Source organism: Pyrus communis, chromosome 8 (genome assembly GCF_963583255.1).
Source record: "Pyrus communis chromosome 8, drPyrComm1.1, whole genome shotgun sequence".
In the NCBI taxonomy this organism is placed as follows: domain Eukaryota; kingdom Viridiplantae; phylum Streptophyta; class Magnoliopsida; order Rosales; family Rosaceae; genus Pyrus; species Pyrus communis.
Window position 1 is genome coordinate 4258131 of NC_084810.1, and position 20704 is coordinate 4278834.

The 20704-nt window shown below is 38.2% G+C and overlaps 2 protein-coding genes across 2 annotated transcripts; both read left to right on the top strand.

Moving 5' to 3' along the window:
* Positions 1-353: 353 nt before the first annotated feature.
* On the top strand, positions 354-3966 carry LOC137743727 (glutamate receptor 2.8-like). Its single transcript, XM_068483672.1, has 5 exons — positions 354-626; positions 1179-2422; positions 2545-2857; positions 2957-3354; positions 3433-3966. The coding sequence occupies exons 1-5, from the start codon at positions 356-358 to the stop codon at positions 3823-3825; spliced, it is 2619 nt and encodes an 872-aa protein (XP_068339773.1). The 5' UTR covers positions 354-355; the 3' UTR covers positions 3826-3966.
* Positions 3967-15565: 11599 nt separating this feature from the next.
* Positions 15566-18045, top strand: LOC137743877 (basic leucine zipper 34-like). Its single transcript, XM_068483811.1, has 4 exons — positions 15566-16232; positions 16388-16478; positions 16601-16727; positions 17283-18045. The coding sequence occupies exons 1-4, from the start codon at positions 15589-15591 to the stop codon at positions 17483-17485; spliced, it is 1065 nt and encodes a 354-aa protein (XP_068339912.1). The 5' UTR covers positions 15566-15588; the 3' UTR covers positions 17486-18045.
* The last annotated feature ends 2659 nt before the right edge of the window (positions 18046-20704 follow it).

Genomic DNA, 20704 nt, shown 5'->3' on the forward strand with positions numbered 1-20704 from the left:
TACACTACGCGTGTGTATGAGTAACTTAATGATTCATATCAGATATTGGAAGTTTAATTAACAAAGATATAAAAAGAACAAATTTAGAAATTTTAAGCCGTGTACAAGATGTAATTTTGGCCAAGGAGTTGAATTAATTCCACGCACCATACGGCAGAAATATTATGTATATATGTTCCTGCAAGGAAAAAAGACCGAAGTATTGATTAAGTCTTAGTGCCGACTTATGACTCAAGAAAAAGGAGGAAATCTTTGAACATTGACCGAGTAAAAGGTATGGCAGCATTCTTGAATCTTGTCCATATAAATAGGAAGAGAGCTCTGAAGTCGTTCTTCAAAACAAAAACAACAAAGGATGTCTCAGTTTGCTCTTCTTTTTTATTTCCTGATCACAGTTTCAGGTTTTAGGGAAGGAATTACAACATTTGGAAATGGCAATACAATCGAGAATGGACCCGGAATGGGAATACTAGGTGCTATTATCGACAACAGTTCTCGGATTGGCAAAGAAGAGAGAGTGGCAATTCAAATGGCACTGGATGATCATTTTGATACCACTGGGAATCAGAGACTGGTTCTGCACGTAAGAAACTCTCAGAGGAAGCCCTCGCAGGCAGCTCTTGCAGGTAATTAAGCTTTCTAACCTTCCTTGTTTTTATTTTTTATAAAGGCAATATCTATGTTGCACTGACACTCCGAAGCCCAAGTGCCGGAGTGTCCCTTATTTTTATTTTCTATAACGGCAAATAGTATGGAGAGGGGAGAATAGAAAACAAAACTCTTATCTATCTACTTGTAAACCTGGAATTTTTTTGTTTCTTCTCACGATACAAAATAAATTAGTTTATCCTTATTTCTAAATTATTAAGTTTGAAGTGTTTTTTTAAGTATAATTTTATCGATATCTTACATGTGAAAACAAATAATTTTCTTATATAAAATGAGGACACAATTTTTTATGTCATCTTCGGCCTCAAAAATCTCTAGACCGGCCTTGTCAAAAGTTATATAATTGTATATTCTTCAATCTAGGAATTTTAATGCATATAGGGATCGATGTATCATGCATGTATGCATTCATTTTTCTCTCTTCTTTGCTTTTAATTTTAGCTTGAAAAAACTCAATAGTAAGGTAAGTAATTGACTGTTGAAAGATGTGCCATTTTATCAATCTGCAGCTAAAGGTCTTATAGACGAGCAAAAAGTGCAAGCCATTCTAGGACCTCAAACATGGGAAGAGACATCACTAGTAGCTGAGGTTGGCAGTGAGACTCATACCCCAATTGTTTCATTTGCTGAGGCTAATCCAATGTGGGCAGCTGAGATGTGGCCCTTTCTGGTTCAAGCTTCTCGTAACCAGTTGAAACAAATGGAAGCAATTGCCGATATAGTTCAGTCTTGGGAATGGCATCAAGTCACTGTAATTTACGGAGATAGAGATTCTTCAGCCAATGAAGTCTTACCTCACCTCTCTGATGCCTTGAGACAAGTTGGTGCAGAAATTAGCCGCCTGGTAGCTCTCCCTCCTTTTGCTTCTTCTTCATTAATCACAGAGCTTGAGAAGATTCAAAATGACCAATGTAGAGTCTTTGTTGTGCATTTGTCTGCGCCATTGGCGGTGCAATTATTTGAAAAGGCAAAAGAAATGAAGATGATGGAAAAGGATTATGTATGGATCACCACTGATCCTATTACAAGCCTTGTCCACTCTTTTAATGCCTCCACCATCTCCTCAATGCAAGGGATCATCGGAGTCAAGAGCTACTTCCCCGAAAGTGGGAACCAATTTAAGGATTTTGATCGTAGGTTTCGAAAAAGGTTTAGCACGGAACATCCTGAAGACGGTAACAATGAGCCCGGAATCTTTGCTGCACAGGCTTATGATGCTGCAAGGGCAGTGGCTCAAGCTATGACAGAAAACAGCAAAGGGAGGAAATTGTTGGCAAAACTTTTACGAAGCGATTTTCATGGCTTAAGTGGAAGAATTAAGTTCAATGACCAAAAATTAGCTCCACAACATGTATTTCAAATCATCAATGTGAATGGAAAAAGTTACAGAGAAGTTGGATACTGGTCAGATGGATTAGGATTCTCACAGACTATCGGTGAAGGTGCTACTAACAGATCTTCTATGAGAGATTTGGGGCAAGTTTTTTGGCCAGGAGGGCCTTGGTATACTCCAAAAGGGTGGGCTGTGCCAACAACAAATGCAAAAGTGCTGAGAATTGGTGTGCCGACAGGAGCAACATTCAAACAGTATGTAAATGTGAAGAAAGATCCATTGGGAAATAACTTATCTTTCAGTGGAATTGCAATAGATCTCTTCAAAGCAACCGTAAATGAGCTGCCTTACAATTTGCCCTACGAGTTATTTCCTTTTGAAGGAACATATGATTCTTTAGTGAAGCAAATCCATTTGCATGTAAGATATTTACTTTCTGTAGTTAGTCTCTTCATGTAGTTGGTTAATTAATCCAAATTGCATGCCAATATTTGATGTTTAATTTCATGGAATAATTAAGATCAATCAAACTTGTCATGCAGAAATTTGATGCTGTAGTTGGTGATGTAGCAATAGTGTCCCGGAGATATGAACACGCAGAATTCACACACCCCTATACCGAATCAGGATTGATAATGATAGTTCCAGTCAGGTCCAAAACAAGTAACAAAGCTTGGTTATTCATGAAACCTTTCACAAAAGCAATGTGGGCACTTATAGGAGCCATCAATGTCTACAATGGCTTTGTTGTATGGCTGATAGAGCGAAACTACTGTCCCGAACTTAAAGGCTCTGTGCTAAATCAAATAGGAAGCTTGATTTGGCTATCTTTCACCACTCTCTTCTCCTTACAAGGTAAATTCGTAACCCGCATTGATGTTTAATTTCACTCTCTTCCTCTCTATTTTTTTAAAATTGTCTAAATACAACTTCTATTTGATTAACTGAGCAAAGGAGATAAGCTGCATAGCAATTTGTCTCGGATGGCAATGGTGGTCTGGCTATTTATGGCGCTAATCATCACACAGACATACACCGCTAACCTTGCCAGCCTGCTCACTGTCCAGCAGCTTGAACCTACCGTAGCAGACGTTGATGCACTGCTGCGAACCAACGCCATGGTTGGTTATTGTAGGGCATCCTTTGTTTCAGCCTATTTAACGGAAGTCTTGCACTTCCCCCACAACAATATTATGCAGTTTAACTCCACAGAAGAATATGCCTTAGCCCTCAGAAGTAAAGTAATTGCTGCTGCTTTTCTCGAAGCCCCTTTCGCAAAAATATTCCTTGGAAAATACTGCAAAGCCTTTATGCAAGCGGGACCGACTTTCAAAGTTGGAGGATTTGGATTTGTAATTATCTAGCTTTTCACCAAGTCAATCTCTTCTGCATTCAAGTAACCATATATTAACTAAGCTTTTATGCTACAGGTATTTCCGAAAGGGTCTATGTTGCTTCCTAGTGTAACGGAAGCAATGTTAAAGGTAACCGAAAGGGGTGACCTTCGGACTTTAGAGAACAAGATGCTGGCCTCTCTGAAGTGCTTGGATGCAGACACAGATGGTGCTAATCCTAGTCTAAGCCCCAAAAGCTTTTGGGTACTATTCGCACTCACAGGGGGGACATCGACAATTGGTCTTGTGGTTTACATTTTTCGCATTCGTAAATCAATTCTTGTACACAAAACCAACTGGAAGTTAATATTGGATGTAATGAAACGATGGGGAAATCCAAACAGAAGGGTCTTAAGAAGAGACAGCGATATTAATGAAGAAAGTCATGCATATCCTTCGAATGCATCTGCCTTGCAGGCTCAAGTCTAGACATTGATGCCTTTTGCAACAAAATTAGATAACCGAAAAGATTTTTCAACGTAGATTAGGATAGAATTCAGTTTTGCAAATAAAAGAGTACAGCTTTAGCCACTGCATAGAAAACATAGGCCAACTCTATGATCCATTACTTTTGTGAGGAGTTCTTCTTTTCTTTTCGATCTGTTGGCTCGTATTCAATGCCATAGAATCAACACTGTAACTTGTAACATGGTGTTTTTTAATACTGAAACTTGTAACATAGTTTTGTGAAAAAGAATAATCATCAGTCAAAGTCCCTAAAGTTGTGCATTATGTATTGCTTTACGATTCGAAGTAGATAGTGCTCTATTATTCCGCAGAATTGTTACTTGAAGGGTCTGATTCTCAAGAACCAGCAGAGGGCTTCCATCATTTTCTTCACCACCATGTCCCCATGATCAGCACCATTATATATAAGAAAGTTGGTAAACACAATGCAGTCTATATATATATATATATGACATATGTTCTTGTCAATATATGATTGTGTAAATCCTAGGTAGAGATATCATAGGAATCCTTTGGGATTTAGAAGATCTTTCCTAATAGACTTTGTATTACTTGGAGAGCAAGTTTCTCCCCTCCTTATTACTATAAATAAAGTCACAAGGACTGGGGAATTAACACACAATTCCTCAAGTATATTCTCCAATCTTTTTCTCTTCCCTTTGCCACACCTCTCTACTAAATATAGGCGACAATACGTTATCAGCACGCTCTTCAAGCTGTGCTAAAGAGAATTCATTCATCTTCAATCAGGGGAGTATTACGTTCCAATTATTTTTAAAGTAAAATTAATGAAAATGGCATGAAAATTTTGAGTTTTAATAATAAGAACAAAATAAAGTATAAAGAGAATAGTACTAGGATTGACTTTTTAGTGTAAAAATGTGGTTTTTTGTTAAAGTGAACAATACCGGGAGCTTTTCGTTAAAGTTCCCTTATTTTAATTGATTAAATTTTGAATTTTTTCAATTCATATACTTTTATTGATTTAATTTATTTCTCTTCTATGTTGAACGTGATACAACCTTGAAGATGAAAGCCGAAATTGAAGAAAGAACTCCTACAAACCCGTTCACTATATTCATCACGCAATCCAAGTTCTTCTAAAACAACGGTGTGTATCTCAATATTTTTTCAGCCTTGATTGCATAAACCTTCACCATAATGCATAACCCAACTTTACGATTTACGAATTTTAGATTCTACATAAATTGTTTATGCATTATATCCATAATATTGCTATTATGTGAATTGAATATGTGTGAATAAAGAAGAAAAAGGAAAGAAAAAACAAAAAGATGTTGAAACCCTAGAACTCATAATGGACCTAGATGCCCTAGTCTACTTTAGACTGGGCCTGATCTATGAAAGCCCAGTGCTTGAGCACCAATCTCGCGCTAGTGTGTGTCTACACCATGGCGTGCAGCCCATGACTGAGCCAAGCCCAGTTGAGCCACGTAGCTCCTGGCCCTAGCACAGAACGACGTTGTTTTAGGCGTCTTCTTCGTCTAGCCTTCTGCACCTCGACGGAATCGAGGACTGCGCTCCCAGCCGCACTCATTACCAAATCTTGGTGATTGCAGGACAGTGGTGATACCAAAATTTATCCACCATCGTCGATCTCGATGTTGGAGATCAATTTTTCCGGTCGACTCCTATTGCGATTCTTGGAACCTCCCCAGCCGTCTTCCGCCGTCTTGTTTTTTGAGATTCCACGACGATGACCTCGACCTTTGTGATCCATGCTCGCTGCCGTCCCCTATGACACCGTCGGGCTCCATTGTTTCCCAACAAAACCCTTCACCCATCGTAAATGGGCTCGGATCTTACATAAGAGGCCTTGGGCCTTTACTTCTCTTGGCCCACACCCAATAAACAGCCCCAGTTTTTGGGCTTAAGACCTCAAGGCCTGTTTTGTTTTTCTGAGACCTGCTGCATTAGCAGCCTGCCAAATAGCCCATTCTGGGCTTGGGCTCATTCTCCATTTTTTGGGGCTTTAAGACAATTTTTTTTTTCCAGTTAGACCTGTAGTCCAATTCGTGAAAGAAAAAAAAAATGTTTTTCTTTTGGGCCTATTTACTTAGCCCATACGAAACCCTAAACCCTATAAATCGGGATTTGGTTTTCACTTTTCTTTCTTAGCCCATATTTGGGCTTGGGTTCCATTAATCCAAATTTTTCACGCTGGCCCGTAGCCAAGCCAATTACAATAATAATTTTTTTGGACCCGAAGCTCCATATATTTTTTAGGGTCGTTTCCCTAAACTTTCACACAAAGGGTCCTGAAGCTACCCACTATAATCTCTTGCTTTATATATTTTTGTTTTGTATATATTACGTTTGTTTGTAGGAATTATGTAAAATCCCACATCGCCCAGGGGTGAGGATCCTGTAAGCCTTATATGTATATTCTCATCTTTACCTAACACAATGCATTTTGGGAGCTCACTAGCTTCGGAGTTCGTCGGAACTCCGAAGTTAAGCGAGTTTAGGCTAGAGCAATCCCATGATGGGTGACCCACTGGGTCTTTCTCGTGTGAGTTCTCAGAAACAAAACCATGAGGGCGTTGTCGGGGCCCAAAGTGCACAATATCGTGCTACGTGGAGTCAAGCTAGGGATGTGGTAGGGGCCCGGGCCGGGATGTGACAAATTATGAACTTGACGTTCATACTTGGGAACTCGAAGTTTCAGAAAAGTGCCATAGAAACCTGAAGTTTCTTAACGCACAACACTCATGTTGAGACCCAAAGTTCTTCATGCTTAAATCCATTTAAACCAAACCATGTCCTAGAACTTGAATGTTCTAACGTTGATGTTTATGGAAATTTTATTTCCTAAAACACCAATCACATTCTTATTTTTGCCATTCAGTGTATTGTCGAACCGAAAAAAGTTCGATTTCACTGATTTGGAAGTTTTAAGAAACTACTTTATGTGGATACAAGACGTGACACCGTGCTTGACTACGACTAGTTGGAAATTCATTGTAGCCAGTTATGGTGTGGAAGAGCTGAATAAGCCTCCACTATAATCTTCATTCGAAGACTTATGCCTGAAGCATATCAAATGGAAGTACCTCACTGCCAATGACTCTATGGCTCTTTGACTCGCTATGGACTGTTTCAAATCATGCAAAGATGAATTCTTGCTCGAAGTAAAACATGATTGAAACCTTTACGTCCATGAATAGGTACAATTCTGAAGTTTATATCTGATCAAATTTTGACGGGAAGAAAATCTTTCTCGTCATTCTATATCTAAATTGCTTATGAAGTAGCAATATAGATAGCAGAAGTTCATCAAATTCTCGGATCTGACTACTACCACACTTGTGAGAGAATGGTACTGCTCTGCTTCGGCAGAGGTTTACCGAACAGACCCCTCCAGTTTCGGCTGAAGCCTACTGAACCCAAGTCTGGGTCTGTCTTTCTCTTATACAATATAATTTCGAGTTTGTTTTACAACCTATGGTAGAATCTGGGCTTGCCAAGAGGTGGTATCATGCTTGAAGCATGATCCTTGGCACCTTAAACTTCAAGAATAAGGGATAGTCTTCCCGAACCTTAACCCTACAGAATCTAACTCCGTTTTGACAGAATAGATCATTGGTTATGCATTTTTCTGTACCTTTACCAATGTTGTTGAGGAGTACCATTCCTGTAGTCAATCTATGAGACTAATTTTGCTCCACCTAACACATTTGGAATAGTGAAATTTGAGATGGAAGGCCATACTAGCCGAACCCCCTTGTATATTTGGTTTATTTTATGAATAATTTATTTTGTTCTAGGATTTAAGATTGGTGTTCGGATGTCACTATTATTCTCGAATAAAGAGTTAATTAACGAAAAATACCACATGTGACTACAATTAACTCATGCTTAGGTATGTGTTGTGGGGAAGTTAGCTATCTGGTTGTATGCTAACTTCGTACCTAATCATCCCCTGACAACCTTTCAGGCTTATCCAACCTGATTGTGGGGCATGGCATTGTCCTATATTGTCAAATGGTACTAATTTTACCATAAAAGGGAAGCCTTATACTCACTCGTTCCAGAAACGCCCTTTTTGAGCTTTAAGGATAGTTGAGAGTATTATTACCATATTGAAACCAATGTAGAAAAATAGAGTAAAATTCCTTATCATATTACCATATTGCACTTCCTACGAATATCGCAAAAATGCATATTCTAAAGAAGATGGAATGCTTAAAAAATGGATATACCCATTCAGGCCCACTATGTGGCAGGCCAGAAGCCTGCGATTCTAAAGGAATTTTTTCTATGTATGTACGTTTGGGATATCTCGAATGATTCGTATACGCCGTTTTGGGCATCCTTTTACCAGAAGTAAAGAAATCATACCTGGACACGTATTATACCTTAGCACCCTCTATCTTTTCTACAAAGGATTCAAATGGGACATTTGTGGACTAATTCAACCACTATGCGGACTATTTAGATACTTTATAATATCGGTTGATGCTTCTACACGTTTGTCACACGTGTGGCTGTTGTCCACAAACTGCATTCTCCACACTGGCGGCTCAGATTAACAAGCTCAAGGCTCACCACCCTGACTATCTGATCAAATTTATTTGATTGGATAAGTTGGAGAATTTACATTGAAAACTTTCGATGGATAATGCATGTCGGTTGGGTTTTAAAGTTAAACATCCAGTCCCATGTTCATACCTAAAACAACCTAGCAGAAGCATTCATTAAACGCCTTTAAATGAATGTGCGATCAATTGGTCATACGTACCAAAGTTCTCGATCTCTGCTTGGGGCCATGCAATATTGTAAGCAACCATGTTGGTTTGCCTGAGGCCCGTCATGACCCAGACTTATAAAGCACGTGTCAGTTGGTTACCAGATATGAACCTGACATATTGCATCTACGCGTCTTTGGTTGTGCGGTTTATGTGCCATTTTGCGCCGCCCTTATGTACAAAAGAACAAAAGGGTCCTCAGGGAAGGATGAAAATCTATGTCAGTTATGATTCTCCTTCTAATATTCATTACTAAGAACCTTTGTTAGGCGATCTCTTTACCGCTCATTTTGCTGATTGTCACTTTTATGAGATAGTCTTCCCGTCGTTAGGGGGAGATAAGAACGTCAACGTTCCTTAAGAAGACGTCCCTACTATATCTCATCTCGATCCCAATCTAGATCGTCAGAGTATAACCAGACACTTACTCTGATCTAGCAAAAGTGACGAGATCACAAATACCCGTTGCAAATGTGCCTGCAAAGATATGTACCAAATGTACGATGGACCTTCATCCCGAAAGCAGGAACGCCACTACTATGGCCGACCGTTATACATTGGTGGCTAGCTAATCAATCTGTCATACGCCAGAAGCGTGGCAGATCACTTGGTTCGAGGATTCACTTCCTCAAAATTGGAGGAATATGGCACGAATGGATCTGTCCCTCGATCCCTATCTCAAATCTTTTCATCTCATGAGATTAAATTCGGATTACTCCTGAGACCTGAAGTTCTTCGTCTTGTATACTAGTTTGGATAAGATATGGAATTGGAATGAGATTATCATAGATGATGTTTCATTTATATGGTTACCACCGACATAAATGAAAAGCGACGATAACGAACCGTGTGCCGTTGATTAGTGTCGACGTAGAATTGATTGGTTAACTAAAAGAATCAATCTATGACGAATGAGATGAATGAAATAATGCGATATGACGCCTTGTGGCACAAGGCTTCTCTCATACGTTATGTGATTGATTGCAACATTATAAACGACGTGGTTGTAAAAAGTATTTTGACAACTTTTTAAATTAATTATTAAACCCACATCAGCACATAACAATTTTTTTTACAGAATTGTGGCGAAATGATCATATTGATTTGCGACACCTATTTTCAAGGACTACATTGATTGATTTTCAATTTCATATACCATATTTATGGTGTGGGTCAATTTCAGGGATCATTTATGATAAAAATCCGTAAATCTTGTGGGGCCCATTTATGTGTCACATCATCACTTAACGGAATTTTAAACAGAATTGTGACGGAAGGACCACATTGATTTGCAACACCTATTTTCAAGGACTACTTTGATTGATTTTTAATTTCAGGGACGATCTTGATGACGAGGGTCAATTTTAATGACCATTTATGATAAAAACCCATCTCTATATATATAAAGGCAGCACTACTCCAAAATGATCAAACATTCAAAATATCAATCTGACTCCATCATGAGAAATTTATCTAATGTTAAGATATCTCTGCCTGCAAGAACTTATGACTAATAACAATTCGACGGCCATTGTTTTCTGAACTTTCAACAGTTTGGACCAAAAGTAATACCCATATTTTTAATCATGGTCAAGCTGATGAGGAATGTAATTAAGTTTGTCTAGTCATGTCTCCGGTTCAAAGAAATAGAAACTCAGAAAAAACGTACCCACGTTTTTTTTCTCTCTCACAGTTTTGTTCAACTTCTCTGTTTCATAATTTTATTTTATTTTTTTTCTCTTTAAATTTTTTGTATTTACTATTTGTGTGGACTCCATCTAGTTTTTATTAAAAAAAAAAAAACCTAGAAAAAACAGGCAGGGCCCTCAGCGCTCCTTCCACGTTCAATAATGCTTTGTATTCGTATTTTGCAGTCCCCCCTTCCCGTTCTCCCGTTTCCTGTACGGTAGCATTTTTGGGATTCGAAATAACAGAAAGGATTGTTATTGTATTACATTAGGAAATTCTTTTAGCTGTGAATGGTAAAGGAAAGGCACATGCAAACCACTGATTATCATATATTCGTTGTATGGTTATACTCAACGCTTCAACTCACTGTTCTTTGTTCAAACTCTCCTTTTTTTATGTAGTTTATATATATATATATATGCAACAATTTATTTACATTTAAAGGTGAAAAATAAATTTATATTGAACTCACAGGTTTATACTTAAGACTTGTCCATTACAAAATTACAGCAATAGGTTGGTTATAAAAATTATATATTAATCATGGAATAAGCATATGTGATGAGCGGAGGCGATGATGGAAACCCTAGCTACAAACCATTGATATTTTTTTTTAGTACACCGATATATTTTACATTAAGGGGAGAGGGAGTTCAGCTAAGCTACATAATGGGCAACCTAATTTGATATCGAATTCTCCACTCACGAGATTTGAACCTAAGACCTCTCACTTACAAGTGAAGAGGAATACCACCAGATCGTAATAGTACTGAATTACAACTATTGATACATTTGACTTTTGATTATTAACAAATGGTGGAACAAATTAGGATTATGTGTTCTATAAGTACATTATCAAGTGGGTGAAATTTGAAATGAATTAATGCATGTAGATGGGGTACACCTATGGAACAAACTATGGGATCAAGTACTTAATTAATTAACATGCTTTCTAACTTTTCCACTAATCATTATTAGTGTCTCCTAAGTACTTTCATTAAAAACCCAACATGACTGCCAACATAAGATAATGGAAAATACCAAGAAACTTGTCATGCATATATATATATATATATATATATATATATAGAGAGAGAGAGAGAGAGAGAGAGAGAGAGAGAGAGAGAGAGAGAGGCAAAAGGGGACTCTGAAACCCTCCCATGTGAGGCTGATTTGGAGACAAAGCAAACAAGGGTGGACTCTTACTAGCAATTCACATGGGAGGAGGAGGACATGATTCTTACAAGCTCTCCCTCCCTTTCACAGCTCATCCTCTCTAAATTCCTACATCCTTCCACTATATGTATTTTATATACCCAAATATATAGGACTTCTCTTATATATGTAATTAGTCTCCCACATCCCTAATTACTTGTACATACATACTTCAAAATCACGACAATTTGTGAATTAACATGGCCATTTGATCGTATAATAATGGTCACGTTCCATTCTTTTTCATTACAGAAAAAAAAATAATATTACATATTTATGTATCATAAAAATGATATGATCACTACTAAGTGTTAATGATTCAGGTGTTATAGCATAGATGAACGATGAACTTATACTTTATAATTTAACATCAATAAATATAACATGTTACAACATTGGTCTAGCCACATTACCTGATTGGTGGTGTGACAGTCACATGACAATGTTGTGATCACACCACATGTTAGTATTGGATAGCACTCTCTACTAATCTATGTATTATATGACATAAATAAGCATCATAGTTACACTTTAGAATATAATATAACTAATATCACGTATTATAATATCTTTGGATTGATCATACAACTTGATTGTCTTTGTCAAAATCATACTATTAGGCGGTTTTACGATCACAATAAAAATATCTACAAAAAGCAAATTGAGGTAAACAATTATAAGAAAATAGGGCAAAAAAAAGTTAAAAGAATGCATAAATCATTCCCCATAACTATTAGATCCTACAAATCGATTGCAATCAAAATTCATCCCCAAGACCTTGGTCAGTGGTGTGAGATAACTAACAAAAATGGGCCATATGTGCCATAGATTTTTGCAGCATTATTGTATCCAAAGGATCAAAAAAGCTCAATAATGCTCTACAACTACAAGCAACTTCAAACTCGTATCCATATGACATATCTTTTGTACATGCATAGTGTAATACATAAGTGATATATATATATAATATGTATACACACACAAACACACTATGTATTCAATGCTTCAATTCGTTAAATTATAAGATACATGTATAGTAGGGTAAATCTCAGTTTACTACCCTCAAGTTTCATGGTTTTCAATACTTGGTACATGAAGTTTTTTTCATCCCAGAGTCATACCTAAAGTGTTAATTTTGGGACAGTCTCATACATCCGTTAGTCTGGTTGTTAAGTCTCCCGTTAACTGATGACATGGCGCCCAAGTAGACAATGACTGGACTCTACATGTCAATAAGGGTCCCACGTGAATATTAAAAAAAAATATTAAAAATCAAACATTAAAAAATTACAAAAAAAAAAAAAAAAAAAAAAGGTTGTCTTCTTCCTCAAACCCTCGACCCTCCTTCCCTTCTTCCTCCCTTATCTCCTCTGCACCCGCCTGATTCGGTACTTTCTCCGAGAGCAGCGCCTCGTTTTCATCCTCATCGACATTGCTATCACCACCGTAGGGTTCACCCTCTTCCCGTCCTTCACCCCTCGCTCTCCTTATGCCTCTCACAACGTCCCAATCTTGAACTACATCCGGTACAACTTCGATTTGCTGATGATGACCCAGTACAAGCCGGCCTAAGAACGTAGATTCGGGTTGAATAGTTGGGGTTCTAGCAGGAAGGTGCCACTAGGGCTAAAACGAAAGGGGCTTCGGATCGTCGTGACAGGCGAGGCCAAATCTACTATCTACTCGAGGTCGACCAGATATACCATATGGCTTGCCGAGATTCGAGCTCATCCGACATGACGTCGTTGAGCCACTTCTGCTTGAGGTTGACCAGATCTACCATCTGGCTAACCTTACCTTCCCTGTCCATCCTCTTGAGGCCGAGCTTTTCAATTTTTCTGGGGCTTCGACGACGACAAGGGGGAATATGTGGCTGGCGCGGTAAGTGTGGTAGAGTAGGAGGGAGGGTGTGGCGTGTGAGCGATGGTGTTGGATGGCACCATCGGGGGGTGAGGTAAGGGAATGATGGATGTGCAAAGGTTGGGTGCATGCAGATGAGAGAAGGGAAGGAGAAGGGAGGGAGGGTTGAGGTTTGAGGAAGAAGACAACTTTAAAATTTTTTATTTTTAATATCCACGTGGGACCCTTATTGACACATGGTGCCCAGTCATTGTCTATGTGGGTGTCACATCATCAATTAACGGGAGACTTAACAGTCAGACTAACAGATGTATGAGACTATCCTAAAATTAACATTTTAGGTATGACTCTAGGACGAAAAAAAAGTTCATGTACAAAATGTTGAAAACCACGAAACTTAAGGGTAGTAAACTGAGATTTATCATATATAGTATATAGTATAGAAATACTATCCATACACATAATGTAATGGGGTTGAGAGGGAAAAAGGGGAGGATGAGGTGTCACATCGGCACATGGCGTGGGGGGGGCTGATTCCCTTCGGTTAGAGAAATTTGTGATCGGAATACGAAGGGTACACCACGTGTTTTCATATAAGTGGTGGAAAATTTTATTTTTTAAGTTATTAACTTTTTAACACACATATCCCACCATTTGTATAGTGACACATAGGGATGGGCAAAATACCCAGGAGTTTGGGTAACCACAATTACCCGCCCATTGAAAGTTCACAGTTACAGTTATGGGTAACCGTTTAGACGAACAAATGGTTATGGGTATAACCGTTTATCCGTGAAATTTAAATGGGCGGTTATGAGTATTACCGGCGGTTATAACGGATATCCATTTACCCATTTAAATGAAATTTAATGTTTTGAATTTGACGTCTTGTTTGGAGATGCTACGAGGTGTGAGGGGGTAATGCTAATGTTGATTTTTATTTTGGTCAAAATAATGGTAATGTTGGTTCAGTCGTTCATTCAGATATATAGAGATTTCAACCAAGTTTGCAAAGATCCTAAAAAAAGCCATTTGCTCTTTGCTCTTTGCTCTTTGCTCCTGCAGTGCAAACGACTGCAGTGACCTTTCTACGACGATATCCATATTCTGATAAACCCGTCTATAATTAAAGACTTGCTTGGGTGTAGCAAAAAAATATCGTTCGTAAATTATTATTTCAATTATTGGAATTGTATGATAACTTAAATGATTAAAATAGGGAAATGCATGTTAAAATGTACCTATAACAGTGTTTAATTATCAAAAAACAAAAATTATGACAAATTTATCATTTCTAATTTTTAAGTTGTTAAAAAAAAAACATGTAGACGGATGAAAAATGGGTAAATGAGTAAAAAAAATGATAAACGGATTCAAAAATGGGTAAACGGGTAAATAGTTATGGTTAAATGGGTACACAGTTATGGGTATGGTTAACCGTTTATAAATGGTTATGGGTATGAGTATAACCGTTTATGCAATTACCCAACGGATAAACGGTTATGCGGGTATGAACATAAACGGTTATGGGTAAATAACCGTTGTTACCCGTCCACCATAACTGTTGCCCATCCTTAATGACATGTGATGTATCACCCCATGATCACACTGAAAAATTTCTCCTTCGGTTGATAAACCATGCAGAGAATGCAGTGGTGGGATACTTTTTCCTGTAGTGAATCGAAACCATTTTGGAGGGAGTCCCACCACCCCAATCCTCCTCACCTCCCTCCCACCCCAGCTGTTGCTAGCTGTCCCTAATCCCCACCCCCATGTGACCCACCTCCCTCCCTCTCCAAAACCTCAGGGCCTTAAAAAAATGTCCCCAAAAATCCAAAGGAAATGCCACTCATTCATTTATGTTTATGATTATTATGCTAGCTGCATGTTGCATTCTGATTCCTGCTTCTCCTGCAGCTGCCCATGTACTCTTGCTGCCCTGCTCACTTCCCTTTAATATATCTCTTTACTGTTTTTTTAGGACTCCCGAGATTTATTTGCCCTAAATATTAAGGGATCATTGCAGTTGTAGGTTGTTTGTTGGGTTGGTTGTTGGTGTTTCCATTTTCTTTTTCTTTTTTCAATTTTTTCCTTGGGATTTGGTTTCTGGTTTTGGATTTGGGTTTCTCTCTCTAATAACACACATATTTTAGGGTACCCTATATTTGGGAGGGGAGGTCACATTGAGAGAATGGCACAATTACCTCCTAAAATACCAAGCATGACACAAAATTGGCCATCCTTCCCTCACCAAAGGCTACCCGCCATGGCCAATTTCATCCCCACCACGACGACCACTTCTGCCGCCACAATTCAACCCTCGTCCAACCAACCGAACCAACAACAACAATCCTCGTCGTGCAATTGGATGGACGAGTTCCTCGACTTCTGCTCCGCCAGGCGCGGGGCCCATCGGAGGTCTGCAAGCGACTCCATTACCTTTCTCGAGTCCCCGTTGATACTTGACGAGGAATGCAGGAATCCTACCGCCACCATGATGCATCATCACGGATCGACCAACAACCTCGGCTTCGATAGACTAGACGACGAGCAGCTCATGTCCATGTTCTCCGACGACATGTCCGTGACCGTGCCACCTACCATCTCGTCGTCCAACCCGTCCACGCCGTCCGACCAGAACAGCAATAACGACGAGAACAATATTAATAATGGCAATAATAATAACATGAAGCCATTGATGCTTCATTTGGACCAGCAGCAGCAGCCTAAAACGGAGCCCGGAGAGGTTGAAAGCTCGTCGTGCGAGGCTGGCGCTAATGCTCAATCTCATCCGCCACCGCCCACCTCCCCGGCTGACCCCAAGAGGGTCAAAAGGTAATTTCACAACAATGTGTTTAATTTACAATTTTGTTACAAGATTATGCATGCACGGTTTGGACAATCAAAAAATTTGGGTTGCTGCCAAAATGTCATTAATTATAACTAGATAGCTTAATTTAATTACAAACATTTTTGGGTTGTGATTGTAGGATTTTGGCAAACCGGCAATCAGCACAGAGGTCGAGAGTGAGAAAATTGCAATATATTTCGGAGCTTGAGCGCAGCGTTACAACATTACAGGTATACAAGAAGATCAATTACTTTGCTTTGCTTAATTCCTTATCATTGGTAATTAACTTGGTCTGGTGAATAATTGAATTAATTAAACTTGTATGTGTTGTGATTAATGAAAATATTTGAAGTCGGAGGTATCGGCGCTGTCACCAAGGGTTGCATTTCTAGACCACCAAAGGTTGATTCTAAACGTTGATAATAGTGCTCTCAAGCAACGGATTGCTGCTTTGGCTCAAGACAAGCTTTTCAAAGATGGTAATTAAGATATAAGTTTAATTAATAAACCATGATTAATTAGTGTTTATTTAGTGATATGAAGATAATACATGCATGAACCCTTTAGGCTTTATCTCAATCTTCATCTTATGGTGGAGAACAAATTCATAGGAATATCACCGAAAGTCCTTTCTTTCCTTTCGCTGTCCAACTTCCTTAATAGGAAAAAAAAAAGTATTGATTTAGAAATACCTTTTAATCCCTTCCCAAAAAAAAAAAAAAGAAGAGAAAGTGGAAGCATAATTGTATTCTATTGCGTTATTATTAACCCTAATTGTTACTACTAGTTGTTTTTCTATTAAACATTGATACGATTAAGAGTGTTGATCTCAAGATTTATTTTCACATCTGGTGTAGCCAAATTGGCTAGAATAGTGTGCTCTCTATTGCATTTAAGTTTGATTTTTTCTTTTCATAATTTAAATAAATGTAGTTCAGAATATCTTACATGTAACCAAATAATAACATACATTTTATCCAAATTCCCAAAATTTGTTTTTGTTCCAAATTTTATTTCAACTTGACATTTTGCAGCTCATCAAGAGGCACTAAAGAAGGAAATAGAGAGGTTAAGGCAGGTCTATCACCACCAAACCCTAAAGAAGATGGACAACCAAGGAAACCGAAACCAAAACGCTCAACAGCATCAACAGCATCAACAGCAGCAGCAGCAGCAGCAATCAAACCCAGACATCATGGTCTGTACGGATCACAATGAGCAGCAAATTCCCAATTGAAGTCGAAGATGCATCGTGAATGATATAATATACAATGCAGAATGCAGATGCATATAGTGGCATATAATGCTAACTTTGGCCTTACATTCACGTGAAGTGTTTCCACTTAATATGCGTTATATGTGGTACCCCTGACAATGTAGTGAGATTGGAGGCTAGAACATGGACACGTGGACTGCTTGGATAGGGTGCTGAAAACATTTTTTTTTATTTTCAGTAATCAATTGTTTTTGTTGGGGAGGTTGGCCACTTGGCTTTGTTTTTTCCTTTTTTTTTTTTTTTTTCTTCAGATTATTATTTTCAGATTTCTTTGTTTTTTTTTTTTTTTTTAACTTTTGATTAATTTTGGAAGAATGGTTGGGGATTTTTTTTTTTCCTTGGCGGGGAGGGAGGGATCTGTAACATTGAAGAAGAACTGGTCCGGGGAGGAGTGGTCATGTCTGAGTCTAATTGTTGTATCTTTTTTCTGTGCTTTTCTTTCCCCTTCGGACTAATAATGTGTTATGCCAAATATTTATGTTATTTGATTTTTTTGAAAAAAAAAAAACTGTAAAATATATCAAAATTCATATGCATCTTGAATTGTTTATCTGAATTTTGATTAAATATGCCATTTGTTCTGAATGATTCATTGTAATTTCATACCTTAGTTTATCCAAATTGGTTCGAGCAGTGTGTTTTCTTTTGCATCCAAGTTCAAATCTCTTTCTCTCTACTTTAAATGAATTCAGTGTAGACTACTAATGTATCAAATGAAAAAGAAAAAAAAAAAAAAAAAACCCTTGGTATTTAAGATCGACAATTGTATGATATTGCATTATTTCGAGTAACATCCATTTAAGTTTGGGCCAAAGATTAGATCTTAAATTCACTTAGTTGTACTAGACGACTTGACACTAAACCTAATAGGTCGAAATTAGATAACAACTAGCCTAAAAAACTTAGGGGGTGTTTGTTTGACCGGATTAGGGGGGACTGGACTAGACTAGACTAATTGCTAGTGTAGTCTCATGTTTGGTTTGCACAAGGATTAGGTTTAATGGGATTAGATGGGACTTGTTGGGATTAAAGACTTGGTTAGGAGTTCTTGGCCAAGAACCCCAATTTCAGCCGGACTCGTAAGACCACCTGCGAGAGAGAGTCGTCACCATCACTCCCTGCTCCCTCCTTGCCCTACTTCCTCATCCTCATCCTCATCACCCTCATCTCTGTGACCTGCTTCCCCTCATCAGCATCGTGGTCGCCCTCCACCTAAATCGCCCCTCCTCCTACCCCGTTCGATCCCAGTCGAAGTAACCCTCTCTCTCTCTCTGTCTCTGACTCTCTCTGGTTCTTTTGAATTTTTTCCATCTGTTTTTTTATTTTTTATTTATTTATGGAATCTGGGTTTATTGAAAGGCGTTGAATTTCAGAATTTAAGTTGAGTTTTTGCAGGTTGTATAATGCGATTTAGTTAAGGTTTATGTGTTAGAGTTTGTCAATTTGTTAAATTTTATGGACTGATTGGATTCTACCCGTTGTGTTGATTGTTTGATGGGTTTCAAGCATATTGCTATGTGTGTGTGTGTGTGTGTGCAATGTGCAATGTGCTCCAGGGCTCCAGGGACAATGACATGGAGAAAGAGTCCCTGCTTGTAATTTCTAGTGAAGAAGAAGAAGAAAGAGTCCTTGCTTGTAATTTTCGAAGAAGAAGAAGAAAGAGTCTCTGTTTGGACCCAATTTGAGTTGTTTGTGCTAATTTGGTGTCGGATTTGTGAATTGCATGTTGAAAATTTTATTATCCTACTTCTTAGTTCGACATTGCACCAAACACATCACTAAGTTAATCCAGCTTAGTTTAGTCTAAGCCAGTTCAGCTTAGTCCCTGCAGCTAGTCCAGTCTGAGACAGTCCGATGCAACAAACGCACCCTTAAGTTGTTAAGAAATCTCTTTGTCACCAATATGGCTTTGTATCTTTCAACCGTATCATTTAATATCTGCTTTAGAGTGTAACTCCTAAATCTACATTCCAAATTTCCAATTCATTTTTCGACGGAAGAGGAACCAGTTTCACTTGTCTTGCATCTCTTCATTCGTTGCATTTGTTCTTCCGTTTAGGATCTTTCATAGCCTCTTGTGCGCTAACCGGAATCGATACAGAGGAAAATTACTTCACAAAAGCAATATATGGTGCAGGAAATTTGCAAGTTCAACACATGATTATTGATAAGATACTTTATGTGCTTGATTTTGAAGCTAAAGATACATATGATCTTTGACCCTCATGCTGGCCATAAATTAACCGGTTTAACGCAGAGTACTTTAATACAGAAGCGGATACAAACACACATATTTGGTACAATGACACTTGCTTTATTGCACTGTGTACACAGTAGGGTTGTGTGTTTGCTTACAGTCTTCGTATACGTACGCTACGGTTTTGATTTGTCTAAACTCAGCACGGCAGTCTCCACTTTAATCCGCCCTTCCACGTTTGAAATGTGATTTCAGTCCAATCCAGCACTGGTAATAATCACGATCAATGAACGGAGACTCGAGAGCCATGTGCATAAAAGCCGAAGTATCACTGATTCTAAATGGTCCTGCCTCAGTTCCTAGCGCAATGGTAGCCTGTGAGTCCAACTGTCACAGTGTTACACAAGAACTGATCATTCAGCGTTTACAGTTATTGTACCACTAAACAGGTGAAAATCTAAATCCAGTCAACTAGCACAAAGGAAAAGAAAATTGAAACCGCAGTCAACCAAATCTAAATCCAGTGAATTCACTAAAAAACTAAAATATTTCAGTGAACATCAAGCCTTTCCTTCCGTGCTACTAGAAAAAGGGTGTGAACAGAGAATCTCGTGACTGCTAGAAAAAATATTTCGGTGAACATCAAGCCTCTCCATCTTTGGGTAAATTTTTTGTTTTAATTTAAAATTTTAACGGTTAAAATTTTCATAGTATCGGATGCTCTAGAGCACTAATATAAAAAATCTCGTGACTACATCGTATGAGTTTATATATTAGGACAAGAAAATAAAGATATAAGACATACATAAAACGGATCACCGTTATATGATTTTTTGTCAAATAATATAATAATGTAGATAAGTTTCCTTATACTTCACGTGACATTCTATTTTATTCGCGTATTAAGTCAAGATGTGGAAAATGTGAAGAAAAAAATGTGCATAAACTCTTTCCGATAGTAGAAAAATTTATCAATATATGAC